Source organism: Canis aureus, chromosome 15, assembly GCF_053574225.1.
Source record: "Canis aureus isolate CA01 chromosome 15, VMU_Caureus_v.1.0, whole genome shotgun sequence".
NCBI classification, from domain to species: Eukaryota; Metazoa; Chordata; class Mammalia; order Carnivora; family Canidae; genus Canis; species Canis aureus.
Window position 1 is genome coordinate 66,947,301 of NC_135625.1, and position 19,334 is coordinate 66,966,634.

General features: G+C 37.5%; 1 protein-coding gene across 14 annotated transcripts in view; it reads right to left on the reverse strand.

Annotated features, from left to right (window-relative positions):
* Positions 1–19,334, reverse strand: part of LOC144285069 (aldo-keto reductase family 1 member D1) — a 204,743-nt gene that overhangs the window by 55,811 nt on the left and 129,598 nt on the right. For 13 of the 14 annotated variants that reach the window (XM_077850321.1, XM_077850322.1, XM_077850320.1 and 10 more), the window contains 2 exons: positions 18,112–18,270; positions 303–478 (listed from right to left, as the gene is read on the reverse strand). In XM_077850321.1, coding sequence (XP_077706447.1) covers positions 303–395 — 93 coding nt within the window. In that variant the 5' untranslated portion in view covers positions 396–478; positions 18,112–18,270. The remainder of the gene's footprint in view (positions 1–302; positions 479–18,111; positions 18,271–19,334) is intronic. The other variant, XM_077850312.1, reaches the window with a different exon arrangement.

Consider the following 19,334-nt stretch of genomic DNA (forward strand, 5'->3'; position numbering starts at 1 on the left):
ATATAAGTTTCTAAAACCCCACAAGTAATAAATTCAGAAATTTCATGTGCCTCAGTTGGTTCTAATGATCAGCATTCAGCTAAGTTTCAGCAAAGGAAGAAGAAAGGTCTCATTTTCTAATTCAAGATAATTTTAAATTATAAACTGGTATAGTTTTAACCTCTGGTTCAATACTCAGGGATGCCAAATAGTACTCCTTGAAGATTACTTTCATTATTATGAAAAGTAAATCAATGAGATCAACACAATTAATTAAACATTATGCTCTAGGAAAGTTAAAAAAAAGAGACAGAGAAATTTACCAGTTTAGGTTCTGAGTAGGTCCCAAGACCGATGATAGGAATGCTGTTTCCATCACTTAAGGGTATGCGGTGATTTGCAGCACTGAGGTACATCCTGGAGGGAGTTTGGGTTTCAAGTTTTTAGGAGTGATTCTGGATGCCTCTAGAGAAGTCTTTTAGAAAAGATGTTCTAGGGCCTAGTTAATTAAAGAAAGGAGAGCCAGAGGGAGGAGAAGTGGGAGGGAAGAGAGATTAGCAGATGTATTTCTCAATCTGTTTTTTTTTTTAGGTTGTTTTGAAAATCCTGAGCTTGTCCTTTGAACTTTATCAGAGGCATGTAAATAACATAACCCATTGACAGTTGATTCTTACTTCTCTACAAAGAAAAGAGGGAAAACAAAACAAAACAAAAAAAAGTCTAGTTGGTTTCTACCAGTGAAGATGCTTTCATTGCCAAATAACATGCCGGTCTCAAATTCTCTTAAATCATAAAGGACATTTATTGGTTCATATTTTTGAAAGCTTCAATCTTAGGGCTAGCTTCAGGTGAGACTACAACAGTTTCCCAGGATTTGCCTTTTTTGCCATAATCCTCCCACCCCCCACCCCCGCCCAGTGAATGAGCCTGGGGATTCTAATGCAGCAGGACTAGGAAGGGGTTTAGGATTTTATTACCTAGTTAAGTTTGGGAAACACTCGGCCAGAGAAATAAGTAATATGGCCAGGAACCAGTTTCTCATCCTCCAGTCCATGTCTCTGTTTCCTTCCCCCTCAGCCGACTTCCCCCTTATTGTTAAAAGATGATGCCTGGCCCATGGAGTGATGTGATTCCAGATACAGACTCCAGAAAAAAGAGATTTTTATTTACCTCATTGCTCACACAGCAACCTAGGCATGGTTTTTTTGGTCTGCACTGCCAATCATGATGGTCAAAGGAAATAAAAGATTAATCACCTGCAGATAATTAGAAGCCATTTCTAAGTTTAGAGTTAGGGTTAATCTTATCTGGGCAGAATTTGGAGATTGTTAAGGAAAAGGAAAGAAGTAGCAAGTAGAGAAACAACTAACCAATGTTTATTATGCCCTTTCTCCAAAAGATTGTGCTGTGTGTAAAACGTGAGCTTTGGACTCTGTGACCTCAAAGATAACCATGTTCAGGATGGTGAGAATGTGCTGAAGTTTGCTTATAATTCACTTGCTCTCTGGGGCCATCATTCTTGCTTACAGATACATAAGCAGCCGGGGGATATAACAATTTCAAGTAGGTTGGGGAGCATGGAACATGGGCCATAGTGGTCTTCAACATTGCAAATTGATCCAACAAATACTTATTGTACACCTTTGTGTGCTAAGATGCTGGCTAGTATATGTTTCTCTATTTTTATTACTTTTGACTTTTTTGGTGTGTAGCTAAATGAACTTCTTGGATATTTAGATTCATGATTTTCATCCAATTTGGGAAGTTTGGGGTATTATTTCTTCAAACATTCTTTTAGTTTCTTCCTCTCCTCTCCTTCTGGGACTCTTGTTTTATATATGTTGGTGTATCAATGGTGTCTCTCATAGGTGTCTCAAGTTTGGTTATTTATTTATTTATTTATTTATTTATTATTTATTTTCATTCTTTTCTTGAACTGGATGATCTCAATGGATCTATATTCAAGTTCCTGGATTCTTCTGCAGGCTCAAATCTACAGTTGAAACCCTCCAGTTATTTTTTCATTTCAATGATTATATTTTTAATCTCCAGAATTTCTGTGTGATTCATTTTTATAATTTGTCTCTTTAGTAATGTTCTGTATCTGGTGAGATGGTGTTTTCCTGGTTCCTTTAGTTCTTTCCCTGTGACTTTATTTAGCTCTTTGAGCATATTTAAGAGAGTTGATTTCATGTCTTTGTCTAGTAAGTCCAATGCCCTGGTGTCCTCATGGACATTCATAATTTCCTTTTTTCCTCCCTGTGAATGAGCCATATTTTCTTGTTTCTTTGCACATTCTGTAATTTTTTGATTGAAAACTGGAGATTTTGAATATTACAGTGTGACTGTTCTAGAAATCAGATATTTCCTCTTCCTTGGGGTTTGTTTCTGCTGCTTGTTTGTGAGTTGTTATTATTTGCTTTTTTTATTGACTTCTCTAAACTATTTTTGGCAAGTCTATACTGTTTGTCATGTGAAAGCTGTGTTTGGCTATCTTAGTGATCATGGTCACTTGGTGTTTTGACAGTTTCCTTTAATGCTTGCCTCAAAAAACCCTACAAATTCTCTTAGTGTTGCAGATTGGCTCCTTTGGGGGCATCACTTTGCTTTCCCATGCTGCTTACCATGTTGCCTTAGTCTTTGCTTCCAGCTTGCATAGAGCCTGAAGGCCAGTCAGAGATGAAAGCTGAGGGTGTTCTCAGGCCTTTCTGACCTTTTTCACCAGCCCTGAGAATATGTGTGGCTTTCATGATTAAAGTGCCCCCACCCCCACCGTCACATATCCCCTTTCCCAATTTTTTCTTTCTCAGGCTTTTCAGTCTTTTGGTTGTTACAACTAACTTAAGGCTGCCAGAGCCAAAATTTCTATCTTTTTTCTTCAAGTTTATTTATTTAAATACTCTCTATGCCCAACACAGAGCTCAAACTCATGACCAAGATCAAGATCCGCATGCTCTACTGACCGAGCCAGCCAGGTACCCTTACAATTTCTGTCTTTAAGTACACACAGCAAAAGCCTCCTAGGCAGCTGCCTTTGTCCTATAGGAATGCTTGAGTTAGGCAAAATAAAAGCAAGCCCTTTTGTGTTCCTTCACGGTGCTACCAGACAGGCTGGGACCTACAATGATGATTCTTTGAGAGTAACATCTCCATTGGTTCCTATGGCCCTAGCATCCTGTACCAGGAGTATGGGCTTAGTCCTAATGGCTGCCACAGATCAGGGTTATGGGGGATGGTCAGCACCATCACAGCCACCACAGCCCTCTCTCTTAATGCAAAGCAGCAGCTTCTTTCTTCACTATGCTTATTACTGGTTGTTTTAGACTCTTGACTATACTCCAAAGTTCTGCAAAAAATGAGGCTGACAGCTTTACCAACTCATTAGTTGTTTTTTTTTTTTAATAAAAGGACAGAGCCCTAGAGCTCCCTACTCTGCTACTTTCCTCTTTTCCTTTTTAAAAAGATTTAAATCTTAGAATTATATTCTATTGTCTGGATGTACCACAGTTCTCTCTTCCGCCATCCTCTTGCTCACTTTCAGATTGGTGGGAGGGATACTGAGACACTCCAGTGGTACATGAGTTCTGCTGTCTCTTTCCACATCTACCTGCTACTATTTATTTTTCAGATTCCTGAAATAACTTTCACATATATATTTCACATTTTGTCACTGTATTCAGTGGGAGAGCCATCTTACCTGGAACTAGAACCCTCACATATTTCTTAAAATAATTTTTTAAAAAGATTTTATTTATTTATTCATGACACAGAGAGAGAGGCAGAGACATAGGCAGAGGCAGAAGCAGGCTCCCTGCGGGGAGCTCCATGTGAGGCTTGATCCTGGAATCCCAGGATCACACCCTGAGCTGAAGGCAGATGCTCAACCATTGAGCCACCCATGTGTCCCCTTAAAATAATTTTTAATTTATTATACATCTTGATTAAATTGAGGTGAATTTAAATATTGGATTGTTTTTTGAGTGTGAGAAATGGCTGAAATTACTCTTTATATATTGATATTGTCAAAATAAATTGACTTAACCTATTTTTATTCAATAAAAGAATTGCTTTAGATTATTATTCTCTTTTCTGCTCTAAATTCACAAATGATTTTAATTATAATGGAGATTATTTTTGAGTATCTACTATGTCTCTTACATGTAATTTCTCATTTAATTTTCACAACAGGGTTCAGAAGAAGGAGGTCTGAGGCTTGTGGGAACAAAAATAGCTTTTCCAGAATTATAGAATACAGGATTCCAAGATTATGACCTGACTGCTGGTACACTGTTCCTGCAATATTATAAAAGTCTCCCCATCAATGTTTATTTATAGTCTGAGTCATCTTGTAGGTGAAGGAATGCAAAAACTGAAAAATGGGGTTTGTCAGTGAGCCACAAAGACCCAACTTAAAAAGCAGTTAGTTAAAAAGATTTATTTATTTAAGAAGTGGGGGAGGGGCAGGGAGAGAGAGAAAATCTTAAGCAGACTCCACTCCCAGCATGTAGTCCAACAGGGGGCTCCATCTCATGACCTTGAGATCACCACCTGAGTTGAAACCAAGAATCGGACACTTACTTAGCCCACTGTGCCTCCCAGGTGCCCCTTCTAATTTTTAAAAAAATATGTTTAATTTCTGTTTTGAGATTGGATTACTTACTACTGACATCTATTCAGGTTTACTAACTCTTTCCTCTGTCTTCTTTCCTCCATTCTGCTACTGAGACCATCCAATGAGTTCTTTTTTCTTAGACCTTATTTTTTTTTTTAATTTTTTTATTTATTTATGATAGTCACAGAGAGAGAGAGAGAGAGGCAGAGACATAGGCAGAGGGAGAAGCAGGCTCCATGCACCGGGAGCCTGACGTGGGATTCGATCCCGGGTCTCCAGGATCGCGCCCTGGGCCAAAGGCAGGCGCCAAACCGCTGCGCCACCCAGGGATCCCTAGACCTTATTTTTTAGGGAAGTTTTAGATTCACAGCAAATTTGAATAGTAATTAGAGAGGGTTCCCATCTGCTGCCCTCACACAGGCTCTGATTTCTCCCACTACCAATATCCCCCACCAGAGTGGTACATTAGTTACAACTGAGGTAGTTGTTTGACATATTACTATCCACCAAAGTCCATAGTTTACTTTAGGATTCACTGTTAACATTGTACATCTATGGATTTTGAAAGATGTATAATGTCAGGTATCTACCATACTAGTATCATACAGAATAGTTTGATTGCCTTAAAAATCCTCTGTGTTCTGCTTTATTCATCCCTCTCTCCTTCCTAATTCCTGGCAGCCACGGATCTTATTACTGTCTCCAAAGTGTTTTTTTCAGAATGCCATACAGATCTCCAAATTGGCTTCTTTCACTTAGTAATATGCACATAGGCTTGCTCCATGTCTTTTCATGGATTGGTAGCTTGTTTGATTTTAGTGGTGAATTATATTCTTTTCCCTCTGCCCCTACGGCCCTGTTAATGTGAAATTCCCTAAGGACGTTGGGCATCTTTGTGCATGTTTATGTGCCATCTGTGTACTTTCTTTGATAAGGTGTCTGTTCAGATATTTTGCTCAGTTTTAAATTGCGTTAGTTTATTGATGAATTTGAGTTCTTTGTATTATTTTAGATTGGATACCAGTTCTTTATCAGATATGCATTGTGCAAAAATTTTCTCCCAGTCTGTGGCTTGTCTTGTCTTTCTCTTCTGTGTCTGTGTCTCTTTCTTGCAGCAGAAGTTTTTAAATTTTCATGAAGTCCCCCTGAATCCATTTTTTCATTCATGGGTCGTACTTTTGGTGTTGTTTGAAAAAACTCATCACCAAACCCAGGGCCATCTAAGCTTTCTCCTATGCCGTAACCTAGAAATCTTATAGTTGTGCAGTTACATTTAGGTCTATGACCCATTCTGAGTTGATTTTTGTGAATGGCATAAGACCTGTGTATTTATTTATTTATTTATTTATTTATTTATTTATTTATTTATTCATAGCTGTCTAGTTCCAGCACCATTTGTTGACAAAAGTATCCTTTATTGATTGCCTTTGTTCCTTATCAAAGGTCAGAGATTAGTTCCATTGATCTATTTGTTTATTCTTTTGTAATTATCTCACCATCATGATTATTGTCCCTTTAGAATAACTTTTGAAGTCAGGTAGTATCAATCTTCTGACTTTGCTTTTCTTCAATATTATGTTGGCTATTCTGGGTCTTTTGCTTAGCATATAAACTTTATAATTAGTTTGTTCATATCCACAACATAACTTGCTGGGATTTTGATTAGGATTGGGTTGAATCTATAGATCAAGTTGGGAAGAATTGATATCTTGATAATTTTGAGTTTTCCTGTCTATGTACATGGAATACTCTTCATTTATTTATATCTTTGACTTCATTCATCAGTTTTGTAATTTTCCTTATATAGTTCTTGTACATATTATTCTTATATGTGTATATTTAAACATTTCAATTTTATGTGCTAATGTAAATATTACTGTTTTAAAAATCAAATTCCAAGTGTTCATTGCTGGTATATAGGAAAGCATTTGACCTCTGTGTCTTAACATTCTGTCCTACAACCTTGCCATAATTGCTTATTAGTTCTGGGATGCTTTTATTTGATTCTTTGGGATTTTCTACATAAATAGTTATGTCATTTGCAAACAAAGTTTCCTTCACAATTGTATATCTATTATTTCCTTTTCTTGTTCTTATTGTATGACCAAGGAGTTCCAGTAAGATGTTGAATAGGAGTCATAAAAGACATTCTTGCCTGATTCTGGATTGAATTAGGGAAGCCTCTAGTTTCTTACCATTAAGTGTTTGTTAGCTGTAGGCTTTTGAAGAGGAGCTTCCTCTACTCCTACTTTGCTGAGGGTTTTTACCATTAATGGGTGTCATAAATGCTTTCTCTGTATCTATATTATACTTTTTCCTCTCTGGCCTGTTTATGTGATAAATTACATTAATTGATTTTTGAATTTTGAACAAGTCTCACAAACCTGGAATAAATTCCACTTGGTCATCATATATAATTTCTTACACATCATTGAATTCAAACTGTTAATATTTTTGCATTAAAATTTGTGAGATATATTGATCTGTATTTTTCCTTTCCTTTATTTTTTTAATAGATTTTATTTATTCATGAGAGACACAGAGAGAGAGGCAGAGACATAGGCAGAGGGAGAAGTAGGCTCCATACAAGAAGCCTGTTGAGGGCCTCAATCCCAGGACCTTGGGATCACAATCTGAGCCAAAGGCTGTCCCTCAACTGCTGAGCCTCCCCCCCCAGGCGTCCCTGTATTTTTTCTTTCTTGTAATGGCTTTGGTTTTGGTATTACGGTAATGCTGACCTCATAGAATATATTAGGAAGTATTTGTTCTGCTTCTATCTTCTGTAAGAGATTGTAGAGAATCAGTACAATTTCTTCAATAAATGTTTGGTAGAATTCACAACTGAAATCATCTAGGTCTAGTGTACCTACTCCAATGGCATCAGCAGTGATGGTCCCTCTTCTGAGATTGGCAATTTGTGTCTTCTCTCTTTTTTGTCTGAGTAAACCAGGCTAGGGGTTTATCACTTTCACTGACTTTATTTTATTTTATTTCATTTATTTATTTATTTTTTAAATTTTATTTATTTATGATAGTCACAGAGAGAGAGAGAGAGAGAGGCAGAGACACAGGCAGAGGGAGAAGCAGGCTCCATGCACCAGGAGCCCTACATGGGATTCAATCCCGGGTCTCCAGGATCGCGCCCTGGGCCAAAGGCAGGTGCTAAACCACTGCGCCACCCAGGGATCCCCTCACTGACTTTATTTTAAAGAATCAGCATTTGGTTTCATTGTTTTTCTCTACTGATTTCTTGTCTTCAATTTCATTGATTTCTGCTGTAATTTTTATTATTTCTTTTATTCTATTGATTTTGAATTTAGTTTGCTCTTCTTAAAATTTATTTATTCTATTATTATTATTAGTAGTAGTTAATATAATCTCCACTCCCCAACATGAGCCTCAAACTCATGACCCCAAGATCAAGAGCTGCATCCTCCACCAACTGTGCCACCCAGGTGCCCCAAATCTAATTTGTTCCTTATTCTCTAGTTTCCTAAAGTGGAAGCTTAGATTATTGATTTCAGGTCATTCTTCTTTTCTAACATTTGTGTTCAATGCTATAAATTTCCCTTGAAACACTGCTTTTGCTACATCTCACAAGTTTCAATAAGCTGTATTTTCCTTTTCATTTACTTTGAAGTATCTAAAAATTTCTCTTAAGATTTCTTTGATTTATGTGTTATTTAGAAATGTATTGTTTAATCTCCAAGTACTTGAGAGGTTTTCCAGCTATCTTTCTTTTATTAGTTTCTAGTTTAATTCCATTGTGGTCAGAGAGCATACTTTGTGTAATTTCTATTCATTTAAGATTGTTAAGGTATGTTTTATGGCCCAGAATGTGATTTTTTTTTAGATTTTAGTTATTTATTTGAGAGAGAGAGTGTGAGTGCACAAAAGAGAGAGTATGAGCAGAGAGGGGGGCAGAATGGGAGAGAGAAGTAAATTCACTACTGGGCAGGGATCCCAACACAGAACTCAATCCGAGGACCTTAGAATCCTGACCTGAGCTGAAGGCAGATGCTTAACCAACTGAGCCGCCCAGGTGCCCCTAGAATGTGATTTCTCTGGGTGAATATTCCATGTGAGCTTGTAAAGTATGTGTACTCTTTTATTTTTAGATTACATAGTCTATAGACATTAATTAGATCCAGGTGTTTGGTGATGCTGTTCAGATTAATTATATCCTTACTGATTTTCTATCTTCTCCATCTGCTCACTTCTGATAAAAGGATGTTGAAGTCTCCAAATATAATAATGGATTCATCTATTTCTCCTTGCAGCTCTATCAGCTTTTACATCATGTATTTTGTGGCTTTTTTGGTTAAAAACTTTAGTCTAACTGTTGTTAGGTACACACATATCAGGAATTAAGTTTTCTTAAAAAATTGACCCTTCTACCATTATAAAATGCTTTCTTTGCTCTGAAGTCCACTTTGTCTGATATAGAATATTTGTGAGAGTATATACATATTAGAAAAAAAATCCAGAAACAACCAAATGCCATTGACAGAAGGATAAATGATTTGTAGTGTATTTACACAATGGAACAGTACACCTAAATGAAAATGAATAACAGCTACACAAAACTTGCACAAATCTCATAATAGAATATTGACTGACCAAAACAGTCCTAGAAAACAACAAATAGGGATCCCTGGGTGACTCAGTGGTTTAGCACCTGCCTTCGGCCCAGGGCATGATCCTGGAGACCTGGAATCAAGTCCCACATCAGGCTCCCTGCGTGGATCCTGCTTCTCCTTCTGCCTGTCTCTGCTTCTCTCTCTCTCTCTCATAAATAAATAAAATCTTAAAAAAAAACAAATAGTAAGATATCTTTTCTATGAAGTTCAAAAGCCATCAGAACTAAAATGTATATTGCTTGGCACAGATATTCTACATTTCATGGATTGTAAAATGCAAGCTGAGGAAAATTTTTTGAAGGGGAAACACTGGAATGACAAATCAGAAATGAATAAAAATAGTTCCCTCTAGTGGAGATGGTGGTAGCTTGGAATCCTGGTGAAAGGTTTTGGAATAAAAGCAAATCCATGAGGATATATTTTTTACATAATTGCCACCTTGAAAGTACGTGTTTTTCATGTTTGAAAAAAAATAGATCATAATAGGAAAAAGGGAATCCTTAAAAATAGAAAAAAGGAAACAAATGAACTTGAACATATGTCCACTTGATAACATAATCTCAGAGAAAAAAAGAATTATTCCAAGTGAGCTTTGAACACAGAACTCTGTTCATCTTTAGTGAGATATAGATTAAGGATTTTTAAAAAAGAATGAATTTGGGAACTACAAATGAAACTTTTTCCTCTGTTAATAGTTTTATTTTTAGGAGTGATACTGGTATTGTAATTTTGAAAGTATTTTATGTTTATTTTAAGATAAAGCAAATCAGTAAATATCTTCAAGTTATTAGGAACCAAGATTTTTAGTGTTGAAGAGCTATAAATACAAAATCATGCCAAATCATGTTAAATCTTAGTTGGATATTACCAATATAAATTCAAGTTAAAAATATATACATATATTCTGCACACTGAAAGAATTTAAAAGCAAGACATTCCAGCAGTGAACCTTGCTGGAGCTCAGATTTATGTATTTATGTACTTTTCTCCACTCTAGGGAATTAGGGCTCTTCGGAGAAATGGTTGAATATGGACTGGGTCTGGGAAAGGATAAGGTGGGCTCATCATTTCTGGATGTACCAAAGAGAAGCAAGCATCAAAGACTACTGGGGTGATATCAAAGACACAGAGGGGGCAGCCCGGGTGGCCCAGCGGTTTAGCACCGCCTTCGGTCCAGGGCGTGATCCTGGAGACCTGGGATCGAGTCCCACATTGGGCTCCCTGCATGGAGCCTGCTTCTCCCTCTGCCTGTGTCTCTGCCTCTCTCTCTCTCTCATGAATAAAAAAATAAAATCTTAAAACAAAAAAAGACACAGAAGTCAGCTTGCTCAAGCTGCCACTGGTAAAATTTGGGGCAATTTGATTATCAAAAAGATTAGTGATTATAAAAACTTGAAAGAAATACAACTTTACAAGTCCAAAGTTACAAAGTTATTAGAAAAAAGGAGTAGAGGGCGGGGGTGGGTGGGGGTGATTGGGTGACGGGCACTGAGAGGGGCACTTGATGGGATGAGCACTGGGTGTTATTCTATATGTTGATAAATTGAACACCAATAAAAAATAAATTTATACAAAAAATAAAAAAACACAAAAAAAAGAAAAAAGAAAAAAAGAGCAGAAAAGATTTACAGATGACCATTGCAGACAATTATTATATAAGATACAACAGAAATTGGTAAAGAAAGATAATTAAATTCTCATTCTGCCTTTGGCAAGGAACGACAGTTTATGTCCACTTGATGAGAGATGACTCTTCTTGTTGGAGGATGCAGGCGATTCATGTAAGAATTACAATATAACTATTTTGAAACTCCCATTAAATAATCAATTTGGGTGAATATCACCGTGCTTGTGAAACCTCTACTTCCAAATATATTGGGCAACAAGATAATTTGCACTGTACCAAAATATCACCCCAGGGAGAAGTTTATATCAATGTGATTTGGAACTATCATTTTTAAAAAAAAGATTTTATTTATTTATTTTAGAGACATAGGAGAGAGAGCACAAGTGTGTGAAGGGCAGAGGGGGAGGGAGAGAGACAAGTAGACTCTGCACTGAGCACAGAGCCCGACGTGGGGCTTGATCTCAAGACCCTGAGATCATGACCTGAGCCAAAATCAAGAGTCAGATGCTTAACTGACTGAGCCACCCAGGCGCCCCTAGGAACTACCTACCATCTTAATGAAATAATCAAACTTTGCATGTACTAATACATGTTTTGTTTTGTTTAATTTTTTATTTTATATATAGAGAGAGCACAAGCGGGGGGAAAGGGAGATGGAGAAGCAGACTCCCCATTGAGCAGGGAGCCCAATGCAGGGCTCCATCCTAGGACTCCCAGATTATGACCCCAGCCGAAGGCAGACTCTTAACTGGCTAAGCCACCCAGGTGCCCCTCTCATTGTTAAGCAAGGATAAGGGAGAAGTTGTATAATATAATCCCATCTTTTCATAAAAAAATACCCCGTATATACATGTTTACAAATATGAGCATGTGTGTGGGGGGTATGTGTGTTTGTGTGCATGTGATTGTGTTTGGATAAGCGAGTGTGAACCTGAATAAAGAAATTTACACACAGGTTGTTAATAAGGATACCTGAAAGGCAAGAGAAGGTGATGTTAGTGAGGGAGGAGAAAAAAGAGAAGGGAAAATGATATATTTTCTAGAAAAGTATAAAATTTTATTATATAAGCTAAACAAAATCTCTAGATCAATGAGATAATGGCAATAATCTAAATTAATTAATTTACCTAATGTCTTGGCTGTTAAATAATTTTAAAATTTAATTTTTCTCAATGTTACATTAAGATTAAATAGAGGCTTGGGAGATATACAAAAGACTCAAATCAGCCTTCCAGATGTCTGAGATGAAGAATTCACTGGATGAAGTTAATAATAGATTAGACATTTCAGAAGAAAAAGTTAGCAAATTCAAAGCCATAGAGGAAGAAACTGTTGAATGTGAAACAGAAAAAAAAAAAAAGGAATTTTAAAAATAAAAATAAGACCGGTGAGCTGTGGGACATCAGTCACCCTAATATATGGGTAACTGGATTTGTTGATGTAGGGGAGATACATGAAACAATAAATAGTTGAAGAAATAATGGCCAAGATGCTCCAAATTTAAATAAAACTGTGAATCTATATATCCAAGAAGTTTAACAAACTCTAAGCACAATGATAATGAAAGAAAGTATTAACTGGGAGGACATAACAACCCTAAATATTAGTGCATCTACTAAGAGAGCTTCAAAATACGTGAGGCAAAAAACTGACAGTCAGCAAAGATAAACTGACAAATCCACAGTTACAGTCTTGGTCTCAAAACCCTTCACTCAGTAATCGACAGAACACTTAGAAAATTGCCAAGGATAATGGCAGACTTGAACAACACTATCAATCAACCAACTTGACCTAATTAACGTTTACAACAAAAAAGAATGTACATGCTTCTCAAATACACATGGAACATTCACCAAGATGCCATTCATTAAGTGGAGATGAGGTCATACTATGTAGAGTGGATCCTTAATCCATTATGACCGGTGTTCATAGAGAAGAGAAGACACATAGAGAGACACATATGATGAAAGAGGAGGAAACCAAGTAGACAAAAATCATGAAGGGCATTTAATATTTGATTATAAACTCTAGCTGACATTTATAGAATACAACATCCAACTATTGCAGAACACATGCTTTCCGTGTGTACAGGGAACATTCACCAAAATAAGCCATGTCTCAAAAAATCTCAAAAGATTGAAAAACTACACAATACGTTCTCTGACTGCAATGGAATTAAACTAAAAATCAACAACTAAAAGATACCCAGAAATTTCCAACATATTTGGAAATGAAGAGTAATCTGTAGGTACAAGGAAAATTTACAATGGATCTTAGATGATATTTGAACTAAACAGTGAACACAAAACATCAAAATATATAGGATGCTGTTAAAGCAGTATTAATAGGAGAATGTATAACTCTAAGACATTTATTGAAAAGAAGAAAGATCTCAAATTAATGATGCAAGTTTCTTCTCAAGAAGGAGGGTTTTCAGTATTAGAGCAATTGGATGACTGTATGGACAAAGACAACCTTGATCTTTGCCTCACATCATACAGAAAAATTTATTTTGAGATGGATTATAGACCTATAGGTAGAAGGTAGAATTATAAAGCTTTTAGGAATAATAGGACACAAAAAGCACTAACCCTAAATAAAACATTTACAGAATGGACTTAATTGAAACGTAAAATTTCTTTTTTTTTTTAAAGATTTTATTTATTCATGATAGACACAGAGAGAGAGAGAGAGAGAGGCAGAGACACAGGCAGAGGGAGAAGCAGGCATCATACAAAGAGCCTGACGTGGGACTCGATTCCGGGTCTCCAGGATCACGCCCTGGGCTGCAGGTGGCGCTAAACCGCTGCGCCACCGGGGCTGCCCGAAACGTAAAATTTCTACTCATCACAAGTCACCATTAAGTACATGAAAAGGGAAACCACACAGTAGGAGAAAATAGAAACATTACTTGTTACAATACATTTCATGTATTTGACAAAGGATTTATATGCAGAGTATAAGGATTCCCATATATCAGTAATAAGAAAGATAAACATCCCAATTAAAAATGGACAAAAACTTGAAAAGGAACTTCATAAAGAAATATCCAGATGGTCAGTAAATGTATAAAAAGGTGTGCGGCGTCACTAATCATTGGGAAATACAAATGAAAACCACCAGTGCACACCCACCAGAACAAATACAATTCAGAAGACTATCAGTGGCAGGTGTGAAGACGTGGAATGCCTGAAACTCTCATATTGCTGATGAGAGTATAAAATGGTAAATTACCTTGGAAAACTGTTTAAGAGTTTCTAATCAAGCTGAACAGGTACAGTAATTTCACTCCTCCAAGAGAAATGTGTGCATTTTCACAAAATAGCTTGTACGGGAATGTTTATAGAGCCTTACTTCATAGTAGCCCTCAACAGGAAACAACTCCAAATTCCATCTATAGGTGAATGGATAAACAAAGAGTGCTATATACATACAATGGAATATTACTTAGCACTAAAAGGAACAAAGAATAGATACAATCGATCCTTATTATCTATGGATTCTATGTTTGAGCATTTCCCTATTTGCTGAAATGTATGTGTAAGCCTAAAAGCAATATGGCGCTCATGACCATTCATGGACATGCACAGAGTAGCAAAAACTTTGAATTGCCTGGTATGCAGGTTTCCAGTGAGGATGAATAAAGTCATGCTGTCTCTTTCTGTCTCAGCCCTCATACTATAATCACGTAGTATTTTTGTGGTCTATTTAGTTCTATGTTTGTCATATTTTATTCTTTTTGGTGATGATTTCACTGTTCAAAATGGCCCAAGTGTAGTGCTGAAGGCTCCTAAGTGCTTCTAAGTGCAAGAAGACTGGTGTTCCTTTTGTTTTTTAAATATTTTATTTATTTATTCATGAGAGACAGAGAGATAGAGGCAGAGACAGGCACAGGGAGAAGCAGGCTCCATGCAGGGAGGCTGACATGGGACTCGATCCTGGGCCTCCAGGATCATGCCCAGGGCTGCAGGCGGCGCTAAACCGCTGCACCACCAGGGCTACCCAAGACTGGTGCTCCTTACAGAGAAAATACATGTGTTGGATAAACTTCTTTCAGGCACATGGCTCATATAGTGCTGTTGGCAGTGAGTTCAAAGCTAATGAATCAACAATATGTATTAAATAAGGCATCTTTAAATAGAAACACACATAAGGCAAAGTATTTGTTTTGATTTTGCTTGTTTACATGTATTAATCAGTTGACATACATATATAAATATCGGTATGTTTGTTTATATGTATCGATGAGGTGAGTTAAGACTGAGACTCACAGGAATCTACTGCTGTATTTCCCCTATAAGCGATTTCCCCCAGAAGCAATGGCCCAGTATTCACTAATTCAGTGTTTGTGGAGAATTTACAAAACACCATTACTGGGAACAACTAAGGATTAGCTACATGCAACAACACGGGTGAAACTTATAGACACTGTGAACCATACACAAAAGGGTATGTACTATAGGATTCCATTTATATGATGTGTAAGAATAGCGAATCTAGTGGAAGTTGGAAAAATGATGTTGGGGAAGTACTGATTGGAAATAGTATAAGGACATTCTTTGGGTTGATGGAAATGTTTATATCCTGACGCGGGAGGTGCAAATTAAGATAGAATGCGAGAACCGGTTCTATTTAATAACTGCTTCTAACCCATCACTTCCAGGTTTGCTAGCTGCAATGTTCCACAGCCACATGGTGGCAGTGTTGTAGAACTGACCAAAATTCTCCCTGAAACTTAAGTTCCTGTTCTCTCTAGTTCAGATCTTTAGTTTCAGGTTGTCTTCCACTCTCCTTTAAGTGATTTATGGCCTCTTTTGTGACACAGCGTGAACAATATCCTAAGGTGAGGACCTCACATTGGTCAGAGGCAAAGCTGTGGTATGGCAAAGAATATCCTTATAGCCCGTGTTCCTTCCCTGGCCCTTCATGCCACTTCAGCTCCCTTCCTAAGGTCTACTTCTTGGGCACCTGAGGCTCTTAGGCTGTCAAATTCAATGACCTGAGCCTAATTTGCCTTTACTGGGAAAAGGGCACTTACAGGAAAATTCAAAATATAAAGGTGTATCATCTCCCTGTTATGTAATTTATGTTTCCAGAAGTAAAGTTTGGAAATGGGTTAAATACTTGTCAATTGGGAATAAAAAGTGCTTTATTCTGTTTAAGCCAGGATAATAGGTACAAAATGGAGCTGCTTATGCTAAGCTCCATATCACCCAAACCAAGATGTAATGTAAGTAGTGTTTTAGGGCTCCCAGAAATGGAACCAATCAGGAATCAGCTGGCCAGCACTGGTTAGGTAATTTGTCTGAGAGACCCCTGCCATCTCCCAAAGGACAGCATGCTTGCATAATTAATGGTTTTTTTTGCTTTGTACAACTTCCTTGTTCCTGCTCCATTCTGCCTATGCAAATCTTTCACTTTCTGTTGCCACTTGGAGTTCTTTTGTATTTGCTAAATTGGATGCTGCCCAATTCAATCAGTGTTTGCTTAAATAAAGTCTTAAAGTGTTTAATATGTCTCAGTTTATCTTTTAATGATCCTTTTTCAGTCATCATTAACAAGAATGCACTAGATCTCTATTGGAGGACTTGGGGGATTTTCGAGATCTGTTGTTACGTAAGAAAAGCAAAATGCAGGGAAGTGTACATAATACCACAATGATTGAACTCCCCTGTAGGTGTATTTGTATAGGATTATACAGACATAAAGAAAAGTGGGGAGGGCAGCCCCCGTGGCTCAGCGGATTAGTCCCGCCTTCAGCCCGGGGCCTGATCCTAGAGACCCAGGATCGAGTCCCACGTTAGGCTCCCTGCGTGGAGCCTGCTTCTCCCTCTGCCTGTGTCTCTGCCTCTCTCTCTCTCTGTGTCTCTATGAATAAATAAATAAATAAAATCTTAAAAAGAAAAGAAAAGTGTGGAAAGGTACATACCAGGCTGTTAATACTGTTTACTTGGGATGAGATGGGAGTACCAGGAAAATCAGTTAAAAAGACCTTTACCAAAAAGACTCAGGTTAACAACAGCATGGATAATACTTTAATTCTATTTACTTAAATTATATATTCTGTGTGGATGTGTGTGTGTACACACATATATATACATCAATCTATGTATAAATAAATCTAGTTTTTCTTTTCTTTTTTTTAAAGATTTTATTTTTATTTATTCATGAGAATATACAGAGAGGAGAGACAGGCAGAGACACAGGCAGAGGGAGAAGCAGGCTCCATGCAGGGAGCCCGATGTGGGACTCGATCCCGGGTCCCTAGGATCATGCCCTGGGCTGAAGGTGGCGCTAAACTGCTGAGCCACCCGGGCTGCTCAAATCTAGCTTTTCTTATGTTTTCTGCCTTTTATACTATGTCTAGACCTTGCCCACACTAAAATTATAAAAGTATTTTATTGCTATTTCTTCTGGGTAGCTTTGCTTTATTTTATACTTTTGTTCTTAGTCCATCTGAAATTTATTTCCATATAAGTTGTGTGGTAGGGATTGAATAAAATTTTATTTTCTCAGTCAGTTGCCTGAGAAGATATCCTCTAACTTTTTTTTTTAAGATTTATTTGTTTATTCATGAGAGACACAGCCTGAGATAGAGAGAGAGAGAGAGAGGCAGAGACATAGGCAGAGGGAGAAGCAGGCTCCTCAGAGGGAGCCTGATGTGGAACTTGATCCTGGATCCCAGGATCACGAGCTGAGCTGAAAGCAGACGCCCAACTTCTGAGCCACCCAGGCATCCCTATCCTCTAACTTTCTAAAAGGAGCTGTAGTGTATTGGCAGGCTGAGTCTCAGTGGCAAAGCAGTGTTGAGTATGGATCCAGAACATTATTGTGAAACTGCCTTATGGCACTGGAAGGGTAGGGATCAAGATCTCTGGAGATAGCAATGGTAGGGCAGGGCCAGTGTGACATGTGGCTGTAGCTGCTCACACCTGTGTGACCCCTATTGTTCATGGAGGCTCCTACCATCTCTGATCTTCCCAAGATTGTAAGAGGTTAACAGATCTTTTTTTTATTATATTTTCAATATTATTTTTACTAGCTTGCTCTCTAGGTCTTTATAGTCCCTTTTCTCAGAAATTGAGAGACAGTGACATGTTTCCTTGGCTTTAGGCAGAGTGGCCCACTTCAGTGGCTATTCTCTATTAGCAAGCAATCATATCTATAGCCAAGGCTCTTATGACTTCCAGCCCTTTCCATCTCACTATCTGGCCAAGGCACACTTCTCAGAAGTCAGAAACAGTAATGCTTACCTCCTCCTTTTGTTTGATTCTTTATTTCAGTGCTCAGAGTTTTCATTACCATTTATTTCAGGATCCTCCAGGGCTGAAAGGACTCCAAAGTGTACCTTATAACACTGGATCTCTTAGAGAGAGATTGCAGATTCTCCCAGAAATCTTCTATCCTTTGCTCTACAGGAAAGAGAGAAAAATGACTGTGATACCATTTCTGCCTAAATAAGGATAATTTAAAGAAATTCCTGGGAGTGTCTTTTGTTATGCCAAAAAGCTGGGACTCTCCTTTGTTATACCAAAGACAGAACAAGAAAAATTAAAGAAGGAATGTCAAGTGATAGTAAAGATTTGATTTCATTCCAAACTAGAATCAGAATATAAAACATGTTAAAAAAAAAAGTGACATCTGAGTGGCTCAGTGGTTGAGCATCTGCCTTTGGCTCAGGGTGTGATCCCAGGGTCCTGGGATCAAGGCCTGCATCAGGCTCCTTGCATGAAGCCTGCTTCTCCCTCTGCCTATGTCTCTACCTCTCTCTGTGTGTCTCTCATGAAAAAAATATTAAAGAAACATTAAAATAGAAAGAAAACTCTCAACGGATGACAGAAAGCCATTTTTGTTGTTATAGAACAAAACAGACAGGTGCATCTTTAGAATCTATTAAAACTATGTTGAGACAGGATAGATGGGATCACATGGTTGGTTATAATGAGAGGAAACTGTTCAAAGGAATGAGAAGTTATCAAAAATGCAAATCTGATCATGTAATCACAAATGGTTCAATACAGAAAGCAAGAGGGTACTTGGAGAACTTGGTGTTTGTTTGGGGAAGTACTAGGGTAAGTTCTTGAATGAACATGTATGAAAAGAAGACAGAAGAGGGGTACAAGGGCATGGCATACATCTTGAAGAGTAACAACAGGGATGCTAAATTCTAAATGTAATGAAGTCTTTTTTTTTTCTTTTTTTAAGGCTGTGGTGGTTTTACCAAAGAATCAAAGACATGTTTACAAGTATTAAAATGATCAAGAAAGGGATGAGGGATGTGCTTGCACTAGGAACTCATGGATTAATGTTCATGGCTTGATGGGTGTTATGGGTTGAAATGTGTCCCCCCAAAATATATGTCGAAGTCCTTCCTAATTGCCAATAATTTAAAATAAAATCCTATTTGGAAATATGGTCATTGCATATCTACTTAGTTAAGCTAAGTTCATACTATGTAGAATGGTCCCTTAATCCA